The 24390-nt window shown below is 44.9% G+C and overlaps 1 protein-coding gene across 1 annotated transcript in view; it reads left to right on the top strand.

The window, feature by feature from the left end:
- Positions 1-23806, top strand: part of LOC140416431 (hippocalcin-like protein 1) — a 226159-nt gene extending 202353 nt beyond the window's left edge. The window contains exons 4-5 of the mRNA XM_072501127.1: positions 19067-19172; positions 22902-23806. Of these exons, the coding sequence (XP_072357228.1) occupies positions 19067-19172; positions 22902-22999 (204 nt within the window). The 3' untranslated portion in view covers positions 23000-23806. The remainder of the gene's footprint in view (positions 1-19066; positions 19173-22901) is intronic.
- The last annotated feature ends 584 nt before the right edge of the window (positions 23807-24390 follow it).

The following is a 24390-nucleotide window of genomic DNA, read 5'->3' as shown; positions in this document are numbered from 1 at the left end:
GTGCGGGCAAACCTTGCTCTGCACACTCACAATGGTAAGGTCAGAAGCCCGAGACCCCAGACCCAGAACATTAGCTCAATTGCCCTCCCCTGATCCACAAACTTACCCTTTGGTAAGATCCAGAGTGCTGAAGCCCTGCGCTTATCCTTGGCAGCTGCCTCCATGGTGCTGACGCTCCGAGAGTTCAGGCACACTGCTCCTGTATCAAAGTTTGCTTGACATGCTATGCATTAATCATCATCTGAGACATGGCATATGTGCCCTCGAGGAGGCACTTGAGAGTTGAGGAGTGTGAAATAGCCTTCATCTGTGAAGCTAGAGACTGATTAAAAACTGAATTGCAGCAAGGCTCTGTCCTGGAAGTGTTTGGTAGGACAGACAGGCTGCAGTTGTGGTTGCTCCTGTTATGGGTCTCCACTATATTTAAAGATGACGTAAAGGCCTAATTTTTTGCCATTTGCATCATCCCGCTGACGCTGGGCGTAAACCTCGGTGCCACCGCCAGCAAGGGACTGATTATCCCCGATCCTGGATTGTCCACTGCATTGGGAACTCTGCTGCGGGTGGCGGAGAATCCATCCTCTTGTTTTCCTTTTCACCACTGTGTGGGACATTCTATTTCCTGTGTTTCCTTGTTTTCCTTTTTCCTTTGGTCTCTTCCTTTCTAAAATGCCTTTCATCCTGTAAATCCTTTATTCGGTTCTGATGAAAGGATGGAATATGACCCCGATTATAAATGTTTGGATTTGGAGTTTGATATGAATTGCAGTTTCTGTTGGACCCCCTCTGTCTTTGTTTGCTGATAATGCAGATTATCAGCAAACAGCAGATGGCTGGGGAGGTGAAAACTGGCTAATCTGGTGATGGAAGGCCCCAGGTAATCAGTGCCTTTATAAAAGAGGTGGATACAATTCCCCGTAGCACAATATTTCACCTGCATCCCTTGTGCTGAATCATAAGGGACATTGCTCTCTGGAAGTAATGGCATTATATCAATATCTCTGAACGATACTCCAGGAAGAGGAGACCGATTTAGAAGAATGAATTCTACACTCCTACCTATTTTCCACAGTATTCAAATGCAACATTGCCTGTTTGGTTTGATAACAATGCAGCACATATTAGTTGTTCAGTTTACACCCAATGGGAGTCCTAAAAGGCATTAATTCAGGCTGTGGAGAGCAATGTCTTTGCCTTGATAGACTTGAAGAAAGAATTACGACACAATATCTTTCATATCCTCAGGATTTCCCCAAGTGTTTCACGATTAACAGAAATTATATTTGATGTTTAAGTACGGTTATAGAGGTAACATGATAACCATTAATTTTGCACACATCCCGACAAGGAAACGTTAAATCAGACCGTTTATTTTGATGATGTTGAATATTGGCCAGGATATGAGAAGAACTTCCTTCTTTTCCGCAAACGAAAATAAATTGCACAGCTCGACAAGAGTGACAGTATGATATCTCTCCTCCGACATTGCGGCTCTCTATTGTAAGGATTGTTTGGTATCTCAGAGTGGTCTAGAGGCTTATAAGGTTGAACACCTAAGTGTTTGTTTACAACTCATAATCATTTATACCTCCAAGGTATAGCCATACATAGCCTAGGGCAGCATTGTAGCACAGTGGTTAGCACTGTGGCTTCACAGCACCAGGGTCCCAGGTTCAATTCCTGGCTGGGTCACTATCTGTGCAGCGTCTGCACATTCTCCCTGTGTCTGCGTGGGTTTCCTCCGGGTGCTCCGGTTTCCTCTTATCCCAAAAGATGTGCTGTTAGGTAATTTGGACATTCTGAATTCTTCCTCTGTGTACCCGAACAGGTGCTGTTCAATGCTGACATCAGTGACATTTTTTTGCCTTGGTTTTTCCTTTCTGCCATGTAGCCTTTCCTTCTTTCTATCGTCCTTCCACCTGCCTCCATTTCCCAAAGGCTGACAATCCATAACTGTCAGCAAACCCAAAAGATGTGCTGTTAGGCAATTTGGACATCCTGAATTCTCCCTCTATGTATCCGAACAGGTGTCGGAATGTGGCGACTAGGGGCTTTTCACAGTAGCTTCATTGCAGTATTAATGTAAGCCTATTTGTGATAATAAAGATTATTATTATTAACACATGGCTGCTGTCTCCATGCTTGCTCCTTCCATACTTCCAATGAATACAATCATGTGTCTCATGCCATGGTTGGTACTGTTCTCCAGTCCCACGTTAACTCCAGCTCTGCCTGAGCACCCTTAGACTACGCTGTAATGTTCTTTGTGTTGCTTATTCAGGACGGTTGGCGTAGTGTTCCACAAAGACCACAGTGTAGCTTTTACTTAAACAAAGCTATGATTTCATTTGTACGACTAAACTGGATTTTGACACTTAGTCCTTTTAGAATACAGAATTGATCAATAACATCTAACTACGTTCATATACTGCTAATCTCACTACTGGTATAAACTATAATCTAACCTTCTCACACTAACTACTCTTATGACCTCACTCTAGCTGTCTCCTGCATACACTCCTCCCCTAAGGTCTAGCATCACTGCTTTATGTAGTAATATCTGCAGCTCCATCTAGTGGCTATTCATGGTAATGCATTAACCCTTGTGATGCTGATAGTTATGATAATACCACATACACCACCCCCATGTCTTTGCCCAAATATATTTACAGTACAATCTTCTTCAATTGCTACCTTTCCTTTGCCCAACCGAAACCCCCGACTTTAAAAATTCAGATGCTCTGGAGGAGTTATGATGCTTCCAGACTGCACCCTGTCATGTATAGAGGATGGTAGTCTCAGTTGCTTTAGAGTGACTTTGTTGGTTTGGTGTTGAAACGGTAGCACTTCGTTGTCTCCATTTGATTTGCTTTTTGCACTTCTTCATTTTGGGTTATTGGCAACCTGTCTGATTTTCTTGGACACCGTGGATTTTTTCCATTCCTTCCAAAGGAAACTTTCAGTCGATTCATTCCTAGATTAGACTCTGGTTTTCTTTTTCCATGGACTCTGCCATTACTTGCTGGAACTTTATATTTCAATAATGGAACTTCTTTTGCACTTGTTTCACAGTTTTCACCTAATATTTGTTTACTCTTACTTTCAAATTCTTTTTAAGCTGATGAATCTTTTCATTCAGCTGAGAAACTACTCTGGTGAAGTCACCGTTATCTGCTTAAAAAGTCTCGATTTGACCTTCCACACTGCATATCTCACCTTTTATGTTCATCAGATTGGGTCAAAGTTCAAGAATTTCATTGCTCTTTTCAACATGCTCAACAGGCACTTCTGATGTGGGAGTTCATCAAGTTCTAATTTTTCATCAGCAAACTCGTCTTCCGTACATGAATGTTGGTTCAGATTTTCCTTGGCACAACCTACTTCCTTGGTGCTATATTTCAAGTTTACATTCATTAATTTTATTTCTGCGAATTGTTTCTGGGACTCTTCGCGCTCCCTTGTGAGAATTTCTACTTTCTCTTGCAATTGTTCAACTTTTCTTGACCTCCGTTCTTGATTTTCATCTCAGCCATTTCATTTTTCGACAACTCAACGTACTCTGTACATTTGAGGCATCCAGTACACTATTCCTTCTAGTTCCCTCATCTTCAGCACTAGGTTTAGATTTGCCAATCTTATTGCAGTCTTTTCCTTCTCCATTTTACAGCAGAGCCTTGGCCTTGTGTCCATTTTGTTGCACTGTTGTCCAGGTCTAACTCCTGTGAAGTCTTAACTTGTTTCAGTTCTGTAATTGTGCTACTTATGGCTTCATTATCCGCTCGCAGCTTAGAAAGTTCTATGGTTTGTCCTTTCAATGCCTCTTTGCCACACAGTTGGTCCTTCAGTGCGTCTTGAAGAGGACTCTCCCTGGCTTCGCGCCTATGGCAATTGGGCAGTCTGAAACCATTAGCATTAAAGGCACGAAGGTTGCAGGCTGGGCAGGTAAAATTGCACCAATGTCCCCTTAGGGTCTCAATTTAAATGTGTTTATGAAGCTTTGAAGCCACAGCAGAGCCAGTGGGAGAAGAGAATACCCAGAGGCAGGCAGGGTTGGGCAGGTAACTTAAAATTAAAATTTAGAAGGATAGAGGGGGAAATTGTTGGGGCAGCAGATGCTTCCTTTCATGTCCATGGCCTGCTTTGGGACCAAATGGAATAATTAGTACTGATGGTCCACCGGGCTGCCACAAGGAAGCGCCTCAATGAAGCTGGTCGCCCGCACAAGCCGCTGAGGTGACGCTGCTCTACTGCTGGCAGTGTCAGCCACCCCCTAAATGGCCCCCACGGCCTTTAATTCCGCAAATCGGTTGCTGGTCTTCATGTAGTGGGCAGCTGCTCTGCGTTTCAACATGCTTCCTGCCTGAAAACCACCTCATGTGATAGGACAAAGGTGGAAGCTGTTTCTGCAAAATTCTTGCTATTTTACTGCTTCCCACCTCCATTCCTGCCAACTGGGAGCCGATACAATTCAGCCCAGAGTTAGAGGTTATATTGAATAATAGAGTGGGATGTAAATATAGATTCAATTAGAATATAAAATCTAATGCTATTGAGTAAGATGTTGTTTGTTATTGTTTCGCTCAGTGGTGCACAAGGCAGACTTTCATCTGTTCGCATAGCGAGGTCTTTGCTCGAACAGGTAACTATCCCGTCGCCAGAGGCTTGTAGCTTGAGGGGTACAACTCCACACCAAGCGTGGCTGGCCAGGAGTCTCCCCCACTCTTACTGCCTTCCATTGATTTCTGTTGGAAGGATTTCACAGGTTGATAGTTAACGTCTTCGGTGACATTATGAACGCACCCACCTTGGCAATCAATTCCTGGAGCTTCAGGCTCAGAGGCAGGGATTCTACCCACTGCAGCACACCATCAGATACAATGCAGCATATATGGGATGTTCTCGAACAGTTAATTTTATTTTCTGAAAACTGGTTAATATCCTTTGACATTGCCAATGTATAATCTGTATAGGTAGATAGTTATGAGAGTTTAGTTGCTAACAAGATCACCATGGCGCTACTCCCCATGAGGAAATGGTGTTGGTGGCAGAGGTTGCACACATATCACTGTCGCGGCCAGTCTGATGATCACACGAAACACGTCCAACCAGAAGGCTAGTTACTCATTTTGCTATTTTTCTTCTTTAAACCGGATTCTTAAATCATAAATTGCACCTTTGATAAAATCAGAGATATCTTGATTTAATTTTCATGAAATATTAATCAGTGGAATAACTGAGCTGTGTGATTGGTGCAATTAACATCTTGCTGATTTATATTTCTCACACATTTGAGTTTTTAAAGATGCTTTTTTAAACTATTTATTCCCACACCAATGTGTCGAGGGAATATAATTACCCTTTGAGCAGTGCAGAATATTGGAAAGATTTAACCTTTTGATTATAATTTCCAGCTTTGTGACGATGGATTAGATTCAGTCACTCAATTCAGCTACAGTTACACATTCGAGCGTCCACCACTAGAATCTTGATGAAAATTTAATTAATTTTGCAAGAAAATATGTAGATTTGAATTTTTATGGATGTGATAATGTCATCATTTCTCCCTCAACCTAATTGGTCCTTTAAAAAAATGTATTTATGGGATGTTAGCATCACTGGCTAGGCCAGCATTTTTTGCGCGTCCCTAGTTGCCCTTGAGAAGGTGGTGATGAGATACCTCCTTGAACTGCTGCAGTTCCTGAGGTGTAGGTATACCCACAGTGCTGTTGGGTATGGAGTTCCAGTATTTTGACCCAGCAACAGTGAAGGAATGGCAAAATATTTCCAAGCCGGGATGGTGAGTGCAGTGCAGGGCAACCACCAGGTGCATTCCCAGTAATATGCTGCCCTTGTCCTTCGAGATCATACATAGAACATAGAACATACAGTACAGAAGGAGGCCAATTGGCCCATCAAGCCTGCACCGACCCACTTAAGCCCTCACTTCCACCCTATCCCCGTAACCCAATAATCCCTCCTAAACATTTTGGTCACTAAGGGCAATTTATCATGGCCTATCCACCTAACCTGCACGTCTTTGGACTGTGGGAGGAAACCCATGTAGATACGGTGAGAAAGTGCAGACTCTGCACAGACAGTGACCCAGCGGGGAATTGAACCTGGGACCCTGGTGCTGTGCTACCGTGCCCCCATACAGTTGTTTGTTTGGAAGGTACAAGTGTATGTTGTACAAAAAGGTGCTAGTATTTGAGAAATTATTACAAGTTCTGTTTTTGGTTGGTGAGTTGACAGGGAATGGACAGCACAGTGGTTAGCACTGCTACCTCTCAGCGCCAGGGACCCTGGTTCAATTCCGCCCTTGGTTGACTGTCTGTGTGTAATTTGCACATTCTCCCTGTGTCTGCGTGGGTTTCCTTGGTTGCTAGGGTTCTCCAGTTTCCTTCCACAGTCCAAAGATGCACAGGTTAGGTGGATTGTCCCTTAGTGTCCAAAGGTGAGGTGGAGTTACGGGGATAGGGTGGGGCTGTGGACATGGATAGAGTACACTTTCAGAGGGTCGGTGCAGACTCGATGGGCTGTACTGTAGGGATTCTATGATTCTTTGAGTGTTGTACTGACACTGGCAGCCTTTCCTTAATGCATTAAGATTTCAGATCTGATCTGCCTACCTGATTCAAACTGACAATGGGCAGAATTTCATACCCTTTCCTGAGTGAATTCAGTGGCAGAAGCCATCTAATCTGGCAGGTGGGGGCCCCATGCATTATCGTCCCACCTCTGCCTTAATTAAGTCTGGGGCAGGAAGGCTGATGGATCGACTTGCCAATTAATGTCTACTTTAGGGCCTCATTCCGTTGCCATTGGTATTCACCCAATGTCAGACAGGGGGAGGGGACATGACATGTGGGAGGCCTGAAAAACAAACCCTGTCAGGGTACACTGCAAGCTTCCGGCGTGGGGTGCAGAGAGTCCTTGTTAAAAGGCACAATGCCTGATTGAAGGCCCTATCCAGAAGCAAAATAAGAATACTGGTCTGAACTGGGCTCCTATACTTTTAAAATGGAGAAGTAGGGATACTGGTCTGAATTCTTGCCTCTAGTTGTCGAATCCCTGTCCCGTGATCCCACCATCCGTGATCCCACCATCACTCACCTTTTACCTGGGTCCCTTGGTGATCATGGGCTTTAAGCTGGTGCATTGCCAGCAGCCACCACAGAGGCATTGCTGAGCAATAAACAGCTACCAGCCTCTGATTGGCCAGCAGCTCTTGGTGGGTGGCGGGGGTGAGGGGTTGATTTCTGCCGCTGGGGTCCTTGATCTCCGGGAAGGCTGCTGCTGCCCAGTTGAGTGCCAAATTAACTTGGTGGGCCTTCCTAAAGTTAGGCAATGTGGGGCTCCCATTATCTCTCCAGTTGGCAGCCAGGATTTCCATCCCCTCGATTAAATACCATCCGTATCTTATTGTTAGAAGAGATTCACCCAGTAAACTTCCTGTTCTAGAAGAGATTCTTTATGGGATATTTTGCTTGGATGAAGCTCTTTCAATGATTCAACTTGGACTGGAAGGATTCATTAAAATGAGATTTAATAGTAAATTGGTGCAATGGAGAATTATGCTGGAATCAGCATTTCTGCAGAATGGAATTTATGCAGAGGAACCCGTTGCTTGTTTGAGTATTTTGCTTGGATTAACTCGGCGTTTCTCTGGATGTAATGATTTGGGAATACTTTTATCTTCACAGTGAAAATAATTTGTTTCCACTTGAAATTGCATTAGCAAAGCCCTGCTGGGCTTACCCACTTTCAGGACACTGTGCTGCAGTATATTTAAAGACACTGCTCATCGTTGACGTAATTGGAATCTGGCCAAGATCAGCCTTACAGGAATGAACCAGCCATTCAGTCAATTGTATTGCGGTGACCCCTCTGCCTCGCTTGAAAAACATTAAAGAAACATTTCTGCCCGGCTGGTCTCCATTAGAGTTTCAAAATCCCCCTCATTTTCCGGGCTTGTAGCTGTCAAGCGTTTGTTTTCTTAAAAGGTGGTCGGACGCTGTTGTGTCTCGGTGTACATCCCATAACAACTGGTGTGCACCCTAGCTGGGTGATCTAATTGGGGTGCTTAAGATTAAAGGATTTGATTGAGAGAAACTTATTTTCTCCAGAATGAGGGAGAATAACCTCAACTGTGGGCAGTTCAAGAATGATGTTAGGGAGCACTGCTTCACACAAAAGAGGAGTGGAAATCTGGAACTCTTTACTCCCCCCTTCACACCCTCTCTTGGCTCAATTGAGCATTTCAAAAGTGGGGTTGATAGATTTTTGATTGGCAAGCATATTAAGGGTTAAAGAAAAAGAAGCAAGTGGTAGAGTTGAGATACTGATCCGCCGTGTTCTAACTGAATGGCGGAACACGATCAAGGGATTGAATGGTCCTGTCCCTATAAATAATAAAGAAGCAGAGTATCGCGTAAATGGAGAATGGCTGCCAAATTCTGAGGTGCTTGGCATGGAGGTATTAGAGTGCAGGAATCATAAAAAGTTAGCATGCAGGTGCAGCAAGTAATTAAGAAGGCTAATGGAATGCTATCCTTTATTACAAGAGGAATTGAACATGAGTGAGGATGTTATGCTTCAGTTATACAGGGCATTAGTGAGATCACATCTCAAATTTTGTATGCAGTTTTGGCCTCCTTCATTAAGGAAGGATATAAATGGGTTAATGGTGGTTCTGAGGAAGTTTACTTGAATGACATCTGGAATAGGCGGGTTGTCTTATGAGGATATGTTTGACAGGCTGGACCTGTTTAGAAGAGTTGCCACTGGAGTTTAGAAGAGTGAGGGGTGACTTGATTGAAGTGCATGAGATCCTGACCTGAATGGTTTTGACAAGTGGACGTGGAAAGGATATTTCATCTTGTGGGTGAATTCAGGACTAGGGGGCACTATTTTTAAAATTAGAACAAAGATGAGGAGAAATCCTTTCTCTGAGGGTTGTGTGACTTTGGAATTCCCTGCCTCAGAAGGTGGTGGAATGGGAGGTAGATGGATTCTTGTTGGGCACGGGAATCAAAGGTCATTATAGATGGAAATGTAGAATTTGAAACACAAACAAATCAGCCACGATCTTATCGATGGGCAGGACAGGTTGGAGAGGCCTAATGGCCTACTTCTCCTATTTCATATGTTCCTTAGTGTCAGGAGAAGCACTGAGAAGTGGCGCTTTCTGATCAATTTGTTCTCTCATAAAGAATGATCAACACAAAAAAATGGGTATCTAGATAGATCAATGGAGGGGAAAAGCTAATAATTTAAGAATATACACTTTGTTGAAGCTTTTCATCTTGCACTCATCAGGACAATCCCAAGAATACTAATTTCAGGGAAGCAACAACTTTTATATTGTTTGAGAATAGTGTTGATTGGTTGGGAAGTGGACTCTGGTGGAGCGGTTGCCATGGAGAATGCACCAGTGAACTGTGACTGCCAGTTAACTGCCAAGCATTGTTTATCACGAGTTACAGCTGCTGCTTTCTAGACATCTGACTGAGGCAGCAGGAGTAATGCACAGGTGAGTGAAAAAGCAGTGATTTTCTTTTCACTTGTTTCTGCTCTTTAGCTTTGGGGGGTGATTGATAAGGGGGGGGGGGTGATTGATAAGGGGGAGGATCTCATTTTTTGTTTCCCAATGCTAGATTCTCTGCTACATTGGGAATTCCACTACCAGCGGCAGGTGGCGCAGAATCCAATCCCATATCAGGGAGTGAAAACCATGTTAGACTATTTGACTTGGTGTCACACAGGCAGAGCACTAATTGCCACTGTTACTGGGGAGCCTGACAACGATCATTTTGATTGTTGGGAAAGGAGCATAATTTCACTCTGCTTCAATAATGAATTGTCTACAGCGAGCACCTTATCCAAGACTCGACAATAAGTGAATGGTTTATAAACGTGTCTACAGTTAAACCATACGTCAACTTCCAAGAGTAAATTATGACTTTAATTATATTTTTATAAATGCTGTCTCTTGTGAGCTGTACAAATATTGAGTGCCATGAATAACATGTGGTACAGTAGTGGACTCAGTTATTCAGTTCACCTACTCGGAGGTCTAACAACAAGCAGTAATGTTACTGTGCAAGTATTATTTGGCAGCCCAGCCCTTGAGGTTATGTTTGCCAGTAATTGACTGGTGTGTCATCTGACTTGACAAGGAAATTAATTGAGATATGACAGAGGACTAACTATACTTAAAGTGCCCTCTGCTGGGAAATGTTTATTATTTCTGTAGCATTATTGAAGGCTCTGCTAATACAATGTACTTGTTTAAGAGTCACAATGAGGATCTTGAGCAATTTTGGCTTCCAAATAAAGGAGTCGAGCATGGAGCAACGTTATGAGGAACATGGTAGAATTTGTGTTGATCAAAACTTATGTTGAATATTTATTTCATGTCTCTTGTCTGCTTATTTTGTTCCTCAAATGGTTCATGCCCCCACCTCTGAACCAGAAGCTTCAGGTTTGTGTCCCAGGACTCGATGGCCACGGAAACTGCTGCAATCATAACACGGTTATAACATTGATTATCAACCTGCAAATCCTTCAAACATGCTTATGGAAGAGCCAAGTGCGGGAGAGACTCCTGGTTGACCATGTTCAAGCGGCACCCCTCCATCTATAGCCTCTGGCTGAACTCGACGGCAAGACATGAAGAGGGGGCACAAAGGGGGAGAGGGCCTGAAGGGGGGGTGCTGAAGGGCAGGTATGAAGTGGGGGGCTGAATGGGGCTCATAGAACATAGAACATACAGTTCAGAAGGAGGCCATTCGGCCCATCGAGTCTGCACCGACCCACTTAACCCCTCACTTCCACCCTATCCCCGTAACCCAATAACCCCTCCTAACCTTTTTGGACATTAAGGGCAATTTAGCATGGCCAATCCACCTAACCTGCACGTCTTTGGACTGTGGGAGGAAACCGGAGCACCCGGAAGAAACCCACGCAGACATGGGGAGAACGTGCAGACTCCGCACAGACAGTGACCCAGTGGGGAATCGAACCTGGGACCCTGGCGCTGTGAAGCCATAGTGCTATCCACTTGTGCTACCGTGCTGCCCTGGCGCTGTGAAGCCACAGTGCTATCCACTTGTGCTCGTGAAGGGGGGGCAGAAGCAGGCGCATGGGTGGGGCTGAAAAAGGTGCCCTCGGTGACCCCTTAGTAGGATATGCTCATTTGGGGGATTGGGGGTGGCGATCAGGATGGATAGGGTGAGGCTGGGTCACCATAATGTCTGCGTGGGGTGGGGTGTGTCACGTGGACTTTTAGTAATTGGGGGAGATTGCCCCTCCAGAGTCGAGGATTCGGGGTGATGCCTGCGTCTACAAGGGTTCACAATATCCGTGGTTAGGGGGCCTTCAAACTCTTGGGCACCCTTTTAAAAATGGTGCCCCCAAACTCTGATGAGCCGGTCTTGCCAGCAAGTTTAGTTCCCACTGCAGAAAACAATTCTAAGCATGGGAGAATTCAGTGAGAATCTCCCCAAACTTCAAAAAAATGACTAAGTGTGGGTGAATTGCAATGGGAGTTGTGCCGGGACAGCCGATGGGATTCTCACCAGTCTTCCGGCCTGAAATGACACTGTTGCTTTTTGAGAAAATTCTGACCCGGTATCCATATTAAATTTATAAAAATGGCTGGAGTCATCTCCCCCACAGATCCTGCCTTAAAATTTCCTGAAAGACGATTTCTTCTGCAATGGAGAACCTCAATGTGATCATGGCTGATCCCATCCTGGCCACAACTCCACTGTCTTGCCCAATCTCCATAACCCTTCAACCCATTACCAATTTAAAAATCAGTCTAACTCCTCAAATTTACTCACTGTCCCTGCATCCACTGCACTCTTGGGTACCGAATTCCGCAGAATCACAACCCTTTGGGAGAACTAGTTTCTCCTCGAATCTGTTTTAAATTTGCTACCTCTTATTCTTAAGATCATGACCTGTTGTTTAAGAATCCGAAATATATAATCAGTTGTATTTCTTTACAGTTGCTTATGGACCTGGTGTGTAATTTCAGTGTGTTTTGTGCTTATTACCTATTAACGTATCCTCCACTATAAAGGACCAGAGGGCGGGATTCTCTCACCCCGGGCCGGGCCGGAGGATCGTCGGGACCGGCACGAATCACGCCACGCCGGTCCGCCGATACTCCGGTGAGCGGAGAATCGGCGCAGGCGCGCGATCGGCACGGTGCTGGTCAGGGGCTGCTCTACAGGGCCCCCACCCCCCCCCCAGCGATTATTGGCCTGGGATGGGCCAAGCGGCCACGCTAAAAAAGCAGAGTCCCACCGGCAGCGTCCACGCCTCTTACCTGGCGGGACCTCGGTGTGGATGCATTTGGGGGTGGCCTGGTGGGGGCTCCGAACCGGGGGGGGGGAGAGGCCTCCGCTGTGACCTGGCCCGCGATCGGGGTCTACCGATTAGCGGGCCGGCCTCTTGGGCTGGGTGCCTCTTTTGTTCCACGCCAGCCCCTGTAGCCCTACGCCATGTTGCGTCAGGACCGGCGCGGAGCAGGGAGCCACTGTGCATGCACGCATTGGCGCCGGCCGTACTGCGCATGCGCAGACCCGCGGTGCCCATTTGACGCCGGGATCGGCAGCTGGAGTGGCATGGGTCGCTCCAGTGCTGTGCTGGCCCCCTGTAGGGGGCAGAATTGCTGCTCCTGAGCCCATGTTGACGCTGTCTAGAAACGCAACGGCGTTTACGACGGCATCAACACTTAGCCTCAGGATCAGAGAATCCCACCCAGAGTGTTTATTGACACCACTGTGTTAGCCAATGAGTTTGAGGTGGGATCGGACTTGAGCAGAACCAACTAGGCACAATCCTATTTACAGCAAACCCGCTGAAGTGTATGGCTCAAAGTTTAGGCTCCTTCATGGTTAGGATGGTGTGGGTTCTGCCAGAGTCACTCATTACTTTGACCTCATTACAGCCTTGGTTCAAACATAGACAAAAGAACTGAATGCCAGAGGTGAGGTGAGAATGACTGCCCTTGACATCAAGGCAACATTTGACCGAGTGTGGCATCAAGGAGCCCTAGCTAAACTGGAATCAATGGGAATCAGGGAGAAAACTCTCCATTTGTTGGAGTCCTACCTGGCACAAAGGAAGATGGTTGTGGTGGTTGAAGGTCAATCATCTCAGCTCCAGGACATCACTGCAGGAGTTCCTCAGGGTAGTGTCCTCGGCCCAACCATCTTCAGCTGCTTCACCAATGACCTCCCTTCCATCATAAGGTCAGAAGTGGGGATGTTTACGGATGACTGCACAATGTTCAGCATCATTCACAACTCCTCCGACAATAAAGCAGTCCATGTCCAAATGCAGCAAGACCTGGCCAATATCCAAGCTTGGGCTGACAAGTGACAAGTTACATTCGCACCACACAAGTGCCAGGCAATGACCATCTCCTACAAGAGAGGATCCCACTGCCCCTTGACATTCAATGGCATTACCATCATTGAATCCCTCTCAATCAACATCCTGGGGGTGACCATTGATCAGAAACTGAACTGGTCTAGCCATATTAATACCGTGGCTACCAGGGCAGCTCAAATGCTAGGAATCCTATTCTGAGTAACTCCCCTCCTAACCCCCCTAAAGCCTGTCCACCATCTACAAGGCACAAATCAGGAGTGTAATGGGATACCCTCCACTTACCTGGATGAGTGCAGCTCCACCAACACTCGAGAAGCTTGACACCATCCAGGACAAAGCTTGACTACTTGTTCTTCCACAAACATTCAAATTCTCCACCACCGATGAACAGTAGCAGCCGTGTGTACTATCTGCAAGATGCACTGCAGGAACTAGCCAAGGTTCCTTAGACAGCACCTTACAAACCCACAACCATCCAGAAGGCCAAGGGCAGCAGATACCTGGGAACCCCACCAGTTGGTGGCTCCACTCCGAGTCACTTACCACCCTGACTTGGAAATATATCGCCTTCCTTCACTGTCGCTGGGGCAACATCCTGGAACTCCCTCCCTAACAGCACAGTGGGTGTACCTACACCTCAAAGGGCTTTAGCGGTTGAAGAAGGCAACTCATCACCACCTTCTGAAGGGCAACTAGGGATAGGCAATAAATGCTGGCCTCACCAGCGACGTCCACATCCCGTTTATAAAAAAAAAAAAAATCAGGAAGGCTAAAAATGGGCTCTGTGTTAGCAGCTCTGTGTACATTGCTTGTCTGCCCACTCCACCCCATGGATATTTTACTTATGGTGGGGGAGGTGTTTAGCAAGCCGTGACCCAATTTATGATCATTTCAGAGACTCCTACCACCACAATTGCAATTTTTGTCCGTGGCAAGAGGCTCATACAACTGATCTGCAGGCTGCCCAGCATGAGGAAGGTTTGGTGAACAACGCTGCCTCCCCACCCCAAGCTGCTCCAGCGGCCCCTCATCCCCTGCCCTAGTGAAGCCATGGACTCACCTTGCAGTCTGGCCTCCATCGCTGAATGTCTCCATCTATCCCAGTGGCACTGCTGGGATGAGAGGATGACGAGCTGTGTGATTGGACAGCAGCTCTCGTTGAGATGTGATTTCCTCTTGTCAGCGGGTGGGCTATCTACCTCAAGCTAATTAAAGCAGAGCCTGTATCACCCCTGACTTTTACTTCGGGGGGTACAGACTCCATCCCCAACTTAAAATTCAGCCCTACAGGTGAGCAAATGGGGACTATTTGTATTGATAAATAACAAAAAAGGTTGATGACAGGAATATGGTAGGTGTTGTCTATATGGATTTTAATAAAATGTTTAACAAAAGTACCACAAAAGACTTGTTAACACATTTTAGGCTCATGGAATAGGAGGGTCAGCAGCTAATTGACTTAAGGATAGAAAGCAGAGGCTCGTGGTAGGTTATTCTTTCTGACTGGAGAATGGTAGACCGTGAAATTCCTCAAGGGTCAGTGCTAGGATCGCTAGTTTTTTGTGATATATAAATTAGGAATACAGAATCCACTTGCTCACTTGTAGCAATAGGTCAATCTATCTGTCTTTAGTCGCTGATGGCAATCTCAATGAAAGTTAACTGGATTCACTAAACCCTGTTGCCCAGCATTAAGCAGCAGGAACTTCAGTGTTTATCAGCTGTCGGCTCCACATATGAAGTAGAGCCAGCTGAAAGAACTCTGATGGGAACAAAATAGATCCAGCAGTGGAGTGGCAGAACAGAGAATGAGGGCATAAACCGAAATTGGCAACTTCTGCCATTAACACACAAAACCAGTTTGAGTGATTCTTCTAAAGGTTTGACAACATTTTGTTTAACTCCTGTGATCAGTGAAGACTGTGTTGCTACTGTTGTGAAAAGATGCACTCAAAACTGTATTTGCCTCAACAAAATCGATAACTGTAAATCTGGATTTTGCATATGAATTTTTGCAAGGCAAGTTCTCATCTTTTTTGGAACCTTATGAGAAAATATTCTAGTCACAGTGGAGTGAGCAAGCAGATTATCTTGTACATTTAACAAAAGAATCTCTGGTTTTCAACAGTTTCCAAGAACAAAACCGGAGGTGAATTTTATCTTCAGCATATAAAGAACAAAGAAATGTACAGCACAGGAACAGGCCCTTCGGCCCTCCAAGCCTGCACAGACCATGCTGCCTGTCTAAACTAAAATCTTCTACACTTCCTGGGTCCGTATCCCTCTATTCCCATCCTATTCATGTATTTGTCAAGATGCCCCTTAAATGTCACTATCGTCCCTGCTTCTACCACCTCCTCCGGCAGCGAGTTCCAGGCACCCACTACCTTCTGTGTAAAAAAACTTACCTCGTACATCTCCTCTAAACCTTGCCCCTCGCACCTTAAACCTATGCCCTCTAGTAATTGACCCCTCTACCCTGGGAAAAAGTCTCTGACCATCCACTCTGTCTATGCCCCTCATAATTTTGTAGACCTCTATCAAGTCGCCCCTCAACCTCCGTCGTTCCAGTGAGAACAAGAGTTTATTCAACCGCTCCTCGTAGCTAATGCCCTCCATACCAGGCAACATCCTGGTAAATCTCTTCTGCACCCTCTCTAAAGCCTCCACATCCTTCTGGTAGTGTGGCGACCAGAATTGAACACTATACTCCAAGTGTGACCTAACTAAGGTCCTATACAGCTGCAACATGACTTGCCAATTCTTATACTCAATGCCCCGGCCAATGAAGGCAAGCATTCCGTATGCCTTCTTGACTACCTTCTCCACCTGTGTTGCCCCTTTCAGTGACCTGTGAACCTGTACACCTAGATCTCTCTGACTTTCAATACGCTTGAGGGTTCTACCATTCACTGTATATTCCCTAACTTTATTAGACCTTCCAAAATGCATTACCTCCCATTTGTCCGGATTAAACTCCATCTGCCATCTCTCTGCCCAAGTCTCCAAACAATCTAAATCCTGCTGTATCCTCTGACAGTCCTCATCGCTATCCGCAGTTCCACTAACCTTTGTGTCGTCCGCAAACTTACTAATCAGACCAGTTACATTTTCCTCCAAATCATTTATATATACTACGAACAGCAAAGGTCCCAGCACTGATCCCTGCGGAACACCACGAGTCACAACCCTCCAATTAGAAAAGCACCCTTCCATTGCTACTCTCTGCCTTCTATGACCTAGCCAGTTCGGTATCCGTCTTGCCAGCTCACCCCTGATCCCGTGTGACTTCACCTTTTGTACCAGTCTACCATGAGGGACCTTGTCAAAGGCCTTACTGAAGTCCATATAGACAACATCCACTACCCTACCTGCATCAATCATCTTAGTGACCTCCTCGAAAAACTCTATCAAGTTAGTGAGACACGACCTCCCCTTCACAAAACCATGCTGCCTCTCACTAATACGTCCATTTGCTTCCAAATGGGAGTAGATCCTGTCTCGAAGAATTCTCTCCAGTAATTTCCAGTAATATGACTTCACTCCTGCTGGGAAAAATGGGGCAGATGGGAATTTGACCTCCTGTATCCAAAGGATGTGTCACCGGCAGAAAGCCCACCGTTGTATTCCTATTCTGTACAACATAGTTAGTTTCAGGCAGGAGAGGAGCTAGGCACTATAGTTTTCCGCCTGCCAGGGCAGCAAGGTGGCACCGTGGTTAGCACTGCTGCCTGCAGCACCAGGGACCCATGTTCAATGCTGTCATGATAGCCACATTAACATATCATGGTGCAATCACATGCACACACTGATGGACAGGTAGTTGGACCAACCAACACACACACAACATCGCAGCCAATCACCAGTGAGAGCGCACGCACTATAAAACAGGGAACACCACAGTTCCCGCTCATTCTACCGGGAGATAGCTCAGAGCACAGAGCTCACAGCGTGCCACTCAGACATACACCATGTGCTGAGTGCCTCACTAAGATAGTGCAAGGGCTGGGTCCACAGGTTAGCTGGTGAAGTACGAACCAAAGCCAGAAGTTAACAGTTATTATTGTACAGAATAATAAAATCGAGTTGTACCATCTACAACCATGTTGGTTCGTTTGTGTATCGGAACACCCAACACGACAAATGCCTCTGGTGACTGTTTGGAGTTTGCAATTTCTCCCTGTGTCTGTAGGTTAGGTGGATTGACCATGCTAAAATTGACCCGTGAGTGTCCAAAAGGTTAGGTGGGGTTATGGGGATAGGATGGGGGAGTAGGCCTAGGTATGGTGCTCTTTCGGAAGGTCGGTGCAGACTCAATGGGCTGAATGGCCTCCTTCTGCACTGTGTGGATTCTCTGAACAATAAATCGCCTAGCTATCCAGCACCTGATACTGTAATGTGTGAATGTGTATGTTGGGGTGCGTGGAGTGGGAACGTGGTTAAGCATGTATGTATGACCGCAGCCGTGTGGGAGCCCGGCGTGGTGGCTGCGGACTGTGTCCAGCACCACTACACTCAGCCGGGATCCGAGCGCAGGCTGGTGGGGATGGCAGGGGGTGGGCTGTGGGGTTGCAGATGGCGGGTCAGGTCCGCGCACAGCCGGTGCCATGTTGTACGGCACAGCCGCTGCAGGTCGTCAGCCGTGCGCATGGGTGGCCAAGGACCCGGCCATTCTCTGGCTGTTTTCGTCGCGGGGGGCTGGAGTTTCACCCAGTGCCGCTGCTAGCCCCTCGCCGGTCCCGGAATCGGTGAGTGTTTTACGCAGATTTATTTGGTCACGGAAGACCACATATGCTCCGCTGGCGGCGTCGCTTAGCCACTGAAATGAAGAATCCACCCCCTTTTTAAAAAAAATTTCATTGAGCATATTAATTTGAGTTATATGAATATTGAAATTTGCGGAATGGGGACTTTGGTTTGATGGACGATGAAGCATTAGCCAGTCAACTTTGGTGGCGTTAGCCATGGCTCAGTTGCTAACACGCTCGCCACTTGAGTCAGATGTGGGTTCAAGACCCACTTCAGTGCAATACCAAGCAAGTGCTGCACTGTTGGAGGTGCTGCATTTTTAATAAGATATTAAACTGAAGCCTTGTTTGCCCCCTTAGCTCAACATAAAAGATTCTTTTGCACGATTTTGAAGAAGCGTTCTCCTGGCCATTATTTATCACCCAATCAAGATCTCCAAAACAGGTCACCTGGTTATTATCATGTTGATACTTGTGGGAGCCTCCTCTGTGCAAATTGGGTGCTGCATTTCTGACTTTACAGCAATGACTACACTTCAAAAGTACTTCATTGGCTGTACAAAATGTTGGGACATCCCAGAGTCATGAAAGGCACTGTACAAGTACAAGTTTGTTTTATCTTCTTTTATCAGTCTTATTTTCAGCCTTCTGATTGTCATGGAGTGGTATAAATACAGGTGACATTCCTACATTTGCTAAAGATTCCTCCGAAAAATGTTTACAAAATACAGTTAAATCCACAAAATTAAAATGCTATGTATCTCAAGTTCAGCATGCTTGCGGCTTCTTTCTACAAGGCGTACGATTATATCAAATGCACAAGTAACAGAACTAAGTGAAGAGACGCACTAGCCATTTATTGCGAGATGCAAGATATTTGACTCATTTATTGGACATTCTTATTTTGACAGGCAATTTACAAGATGGTGTCCACTGTGATGAAGATGCCTGAAGATGAGGCAACACCAGAGAAAAGAACAGATAAAATCTTCAGGCAGATGGATACAAATAATGATGGTAGTTGTCAAACTGCTCCTTCCCATTGTCTCAGACAGATTTGTCAAACTGCACTCTCTTCATTCCCTTTTACATCAGAAACCTCAAAACAGGCCACTAACAATTCATCCGACATTGTCCCTTCTTTATGGGTGGGATTTGCTGGTTCTTCACGTTGGCGGGATCTTCCAGCCCCTTAGAAAGACGAACATCCATGGCGGTTCCCCTGGTGAAGGGACATGTGAGTCACGGAAAATGGCATTGATGCCGGTGGGACTGGAAGACTGGAAAACAGGCCTCGTGGACCAAATTTTCCCATAATTTGGCAAAGCCTTATAACGGGCAGGGAAAACAGCATTGACGCTGGCTGCAGCAATGGCGGCTTCTCTGCCATATCATCCCGGACATGGTGTGAAAAATAAAAAGGGGTGGGCAGCAAGCCATAACACTGGCAGGGTGGGCTCTGATTGAGTAGTATCTGGACAGTGCCTGTGTAGTGCACGTGCATGGCCCTCTTCGCCGAATGATGTACTCACCTGAGCTCTTCTAGGAGGTCTGCTCACTACGTGCACGCCTTGGGAGATTAGTCGGGTTTCACATCATTCTGCCCTCATGCCGTCATGAATTTCTCACAGGAGTGTGGGGGGGGGGGGGGGGGGGCGGGGGGGGATAATTCAGGCCTGATAATGAGATGAAAATGTATTCAAATGATCCTGTAAAGTATTCAAATGACGTTCCAGACATTGTACATTGGGAAGCGTTCCCCATCATTGATGGTTGGAGGGGACAAACGCATGACTCATTTATGACAACGTGAAACACGATTTGGGAGTCCTCGCAAGATGTTCGGCTCCCACCACCAAACTCTCCCGATGAAAATGGGAGCAGAAAATCCCCACCTCTGTCTTTATGTCCCAGCGGATGTGGTAGGTTAACTAAAGAGTAATGCTTCGTTCCACAGTGTGGGCGCAGAGGCATGAAACCATAAAGCAATGGACTAAAAAAAAGTAAAATTCAAAGTCTAGTGAGAGAAGAACAAAGACTAAAATTACTGTTATTTCTCATTAAGAATTAATGAGAGAATGAAAAAGACAATTTGAACTCCGCATGATGGGAGCTCTTGGGAGTTTTAGACTTCGTAACCTGTTCATTTCACTCTAAATCTGCAGCTAATGTAATAGAATCATAGAATCTGTACAGTGCAGACGGAGGCCATTCAGCCCATCGAGTCTGCACCGACCCTTGGAAAGAGTACACTACCTAAGCCCATGCCCTGACCCCATCCCTGCAACTAATGTGGGATTTCACTCAAGTTTGTTATTTTTGCCATGTTTTAGCAGATCTATATCAAATCTCGGTGCATTCTGTTCTACCCAAATTACTAACCTTTCTAATAGAATCTTGTTAACCAATTCTTTAAAATTTCATACATAGGAATTTGAGGCAAATGTTATAACTCAGTGCGCTAAAATATTTGACAGATAATTTGACAGATAATGCTGCAGCAAACAAATATTGTAGTGCGAATATCTATTGATTGTTAGCTCTAATAGAATAAAAATATAATTACATTTTGAGCACTATCTTACTCAGTACTCCCTTCTAAATTGCGCATTCTCAATCTTCTGTATTATTTTAACTTTACTTTTAGTTGATTTTTAACATATAAAACTCTGCCAACACGACACCCATGTCTTCTATTAAAGTTCTGTGATAGAAATGCACAGATCAATCCCCATGTGCTTTTATGCATCCAACCAGAAGGGAGTCCTGAAGAATCACATTTAAGAAAAATCCATTGACACAATTTCTCTTGTCAGCCCTTTTATATTGTTGTGCTGTTTCTTGCAGCATCACGTGGCTTCCGTGGATTACTCTGTCACTAACCTTGACCAAGATCTCATAGCCTAGGTTTGTCAGCATGACATTTCCACCTTTCAAGCAAGGCATGATGATGTGATAAGCATCCATATATCTCCAGAATATGACACACCACTACTCGGGGCTCTGTTGATCTTAAACACATTGGGCCAGATTTTGGCTATCAAGGGGGATAGATCGAGTTGGGAAATTTCCCAATTTGCCAGACTTGGCTCAGTTAAAAGTACCTCAAATTGCACGATTTTGCTTGGGGGTTAGTGGAGAGGAGATGTTGGGGGAGCAATATGCAGAATGAAGATGTGCCTGCTGATACTGAAAGTAGAGCATAGGGATGTGCAAGTGCCAATGTAGACTGGTTATAAAGCCCATCTTGGTTCTCTGAGACTTCACCCCAATTGTTATAGAAGATCCTACATCTGTTAGCGTACACCGCTCACACACCCTCACCTCTCTCCCCCCCCCCCCCCCCCCCCCCAATGGCCCTCATACCCTTTCATGCCAACTCAATGCCATTTTATACCCCCCAACCACTCCATTTGGTCCCTTATTCCCGAATCCAACTCAATGTCAACTCATGACCCCTTGGCCTCTCATACCCTCCATGCCAACTCCATAGCCACTCACCCAGTTTCCACCATGCGCTGATATGGGAGCCACATGCAGATGAATAAAATAAGCTTTGATAAATCTAATTCAACTCTCCCTATTCAAACATAATAGTGAATAAAAACTCCCATTCATTAAAGCATGATGCTTGCAAATCTCCTTCAGTGGTTTATCTCTTTTTAAAAAAAATAATAATAATAATCTTTACTTCCATAATCCTTTAATAGCTTCTTTCAGCAATGATTCAAATTGTGACCTCAGAACCCCTGCTGAGATAATTGTTGTTTTTGAAACTCAGCTAAGCATTTATGATAAATAGCCTTTGGGAAAATCAACAAAGAACTCGATTGAAACCATGCGAATGAAAGCTGCACTAGCTGGCTGGCCTGTCAACGCAACACAGCAGAGTTTTCTTTAAACCGTGTAAAGAATGGAGGATTTTTAAAAACTTCTGATCATGGCAGTTGAATAGACCTTGCCCATCCCTCAAGAACATTTATTTTACTCCATAAATTCATACTTCACACACTATGGATAATGTTTGAACTCAGCACTAAGTTCAAATTGCCCTGCAGAGTTCAGTTTTCCCTCCTGTGTGAATCACGTCTTGCTCCCTTTCTCCGGTCTGCAGAAAATAGGATCTTTCTGAAGTAGGGGTGGTACTTCTACATCTGGGTCCCACCCACCATTTTTAAATGTCTGCAGAGACTTCCCAACTGCACAAATATCCAGCCCACTAATTCAGACATGGTACATATGTAAGGGGGCAGGTGTCGGACAGTAAAAATCTTGATCTATTTAAAGAAACTATGTTTTTGCCATGGATGCACAATATGGGGTTGGGTGGGGGTGGAAGGTGGTTGTGGGTGGAGCTTTTAAACTGTAACAGCACATCTACTGGAATCTGTGTATTTTATTTCCTTCAATAGCATTGCTTGGTAATTTACCGCACAAGATCTTTTATGTCAAAAAAGCTCTTCCTGCATCCCTTCTTAACTCCTAAACTCGAATTTTAGCCACCCACTTGTCTGTTAATAGTAGGTACAGTGTAGGAGAGAAGGCAATAAACTGATGTCAAGTAGAATGATTCTCTTCCTTCTACTTAGCCCTGAGTGAAACATTCCACTTTCATGGGTTAACTAATATTAAAACTACCTGCTATTTTCATAACTTGATTGACTGATATTTATTGTCACATGTACTGAAGTAACTGGGAGTTAGCTTGTTAATATCCCCTGTTTCTCGTTTGCAAATATCTTCCAGGTAAATTGTCCCTTGAAGAATTCATTAAAGGTGCCAAGAGTGACCCATCCATTGTACGGTTACTACAGTGCGACCCAAGCAGTGCATCTCAGTTCTAATGGGATATGGTAGTATCAACGCTGATCGCCTGAAGTAAAGGAGCAAGCTTTCATTCCAGCCGGATTGCCAACCCATTGTCTGACCTCCATCTCTCATCACAAATTGATCCTCCTGCCATAAGAGGGTGATTGACTAACATGGATAGCATATTCTACCCAAGCTGTGTTCAGAGGAGCTTTTGTCACTGCATTGTCACTTTTGTTTTGTGTTTTCTGTACAGTGGACACTTTATAAAAAAAAATGAGCAAGCATGCCAACACTTTCAAGGCATTAGTGGGCTGTGAGTAATGTTCTCCACTATGGATCAGATGTAATGCACATGTTCAACATTGGCCTACAACCCAAACATTAAAAAAAAGACATCACGAATGTAAAGATGCCACTCCCTAAAATACCATATGGGAGTTTGTGAACACGCTTCAAATACATTGTAGCTGCTCTAGTTTTTGCTCTTGTATTGCAAGCCTAAAACAACTACAATTCCTACAATGATCTAAAGTGCTCTGCATGTGAGAGAAAAAATGCTTTCATGAGCAGGTTCACTTGGTGAGCCCAGATCATCATGGGACCATGTAGTTTAAGCTTAGAAATCAGGAGCAATATTACAAATATGCTTGCGAGATGAGGTTTAAGCAGGGGCAAAATGTTTGAGTGGCCCTCCTGTTCACAGTGCGATTGTTGACATGTATACTGAATGTACCCTGACTATAATTTTGGTTTTATGAAATTAAGCCCATTCCAATTAAGCAGCACTGTTTTTTAGAAAAAAACAAAAAATATGTTCCCTTTTATAAGATTCCTAAATCCAGCAGTTTCCAAAAGCATGGTTTTGGAAGCTTGAGCCAGTGGCTTGCCAGTAAATAACAACGACAAAAAGATCTTGTTTAAAATTGTTGACAATTACTGTTTCTCCTTCAGCTCATGCCAAACTAAAAAATGTGGCCCATCTCCAAGATTCCATTTCACCAGAGGGTGGGAACCGAGAAAAGTCAGGAATGGGGTGGGTGGGTTTGGGCTGGGAGGGTGGGGGGACGGTTCTAATAGAGGAAGAGGATCAATTTACTCGATTTTAAATCCCCCCCCCCCCCCAAAAAAAAACATTGTTCCAACAAATCACTGAAGTCTGTTCAGACTGGATTTGTACTTGTCTCTTTGGAATAAAGTGCAGTAAAATAACATTATGTAGGTCATCCTAATGGAAAGGTCCTGTCTGCAGTTTTTTTTAAGACTTGAGTAGTGAATGACTCCTGGCATTGAGGCACAAGTGACACCGTCAAGTGTAAAAGTCATAAATAAAGTTGACTTCTTCACTGGAGTTTCATGGTATATCTCACTTTTACTATATAATATGGCAACAATCATAGACCAGCACAATTCATGCTGTTAGAAA

The sequence above is a fragment of the Scyliorhinus torazame genome, chromosome 1 (genome assembly GCF_047496885.1).
Source record: "Scyliorhinus torazame isolate Kashiwa2021f chromosome 1, sScyTor2.1, whole genome shotgun sequence".
Taxonomy (NCBI): domain Eukaryota; kingdom Metazoa; phylum Chordata; class Chondrichthyes; order Carcharhiniformes; family Scyliorhinidae; genus Scyliorhinus; species Scyliorhinus torazame.
Note: the sequence above shows the minus strand (reverse complement) of the source record. Positions and strands in the feature narration are given on the sequence as shown.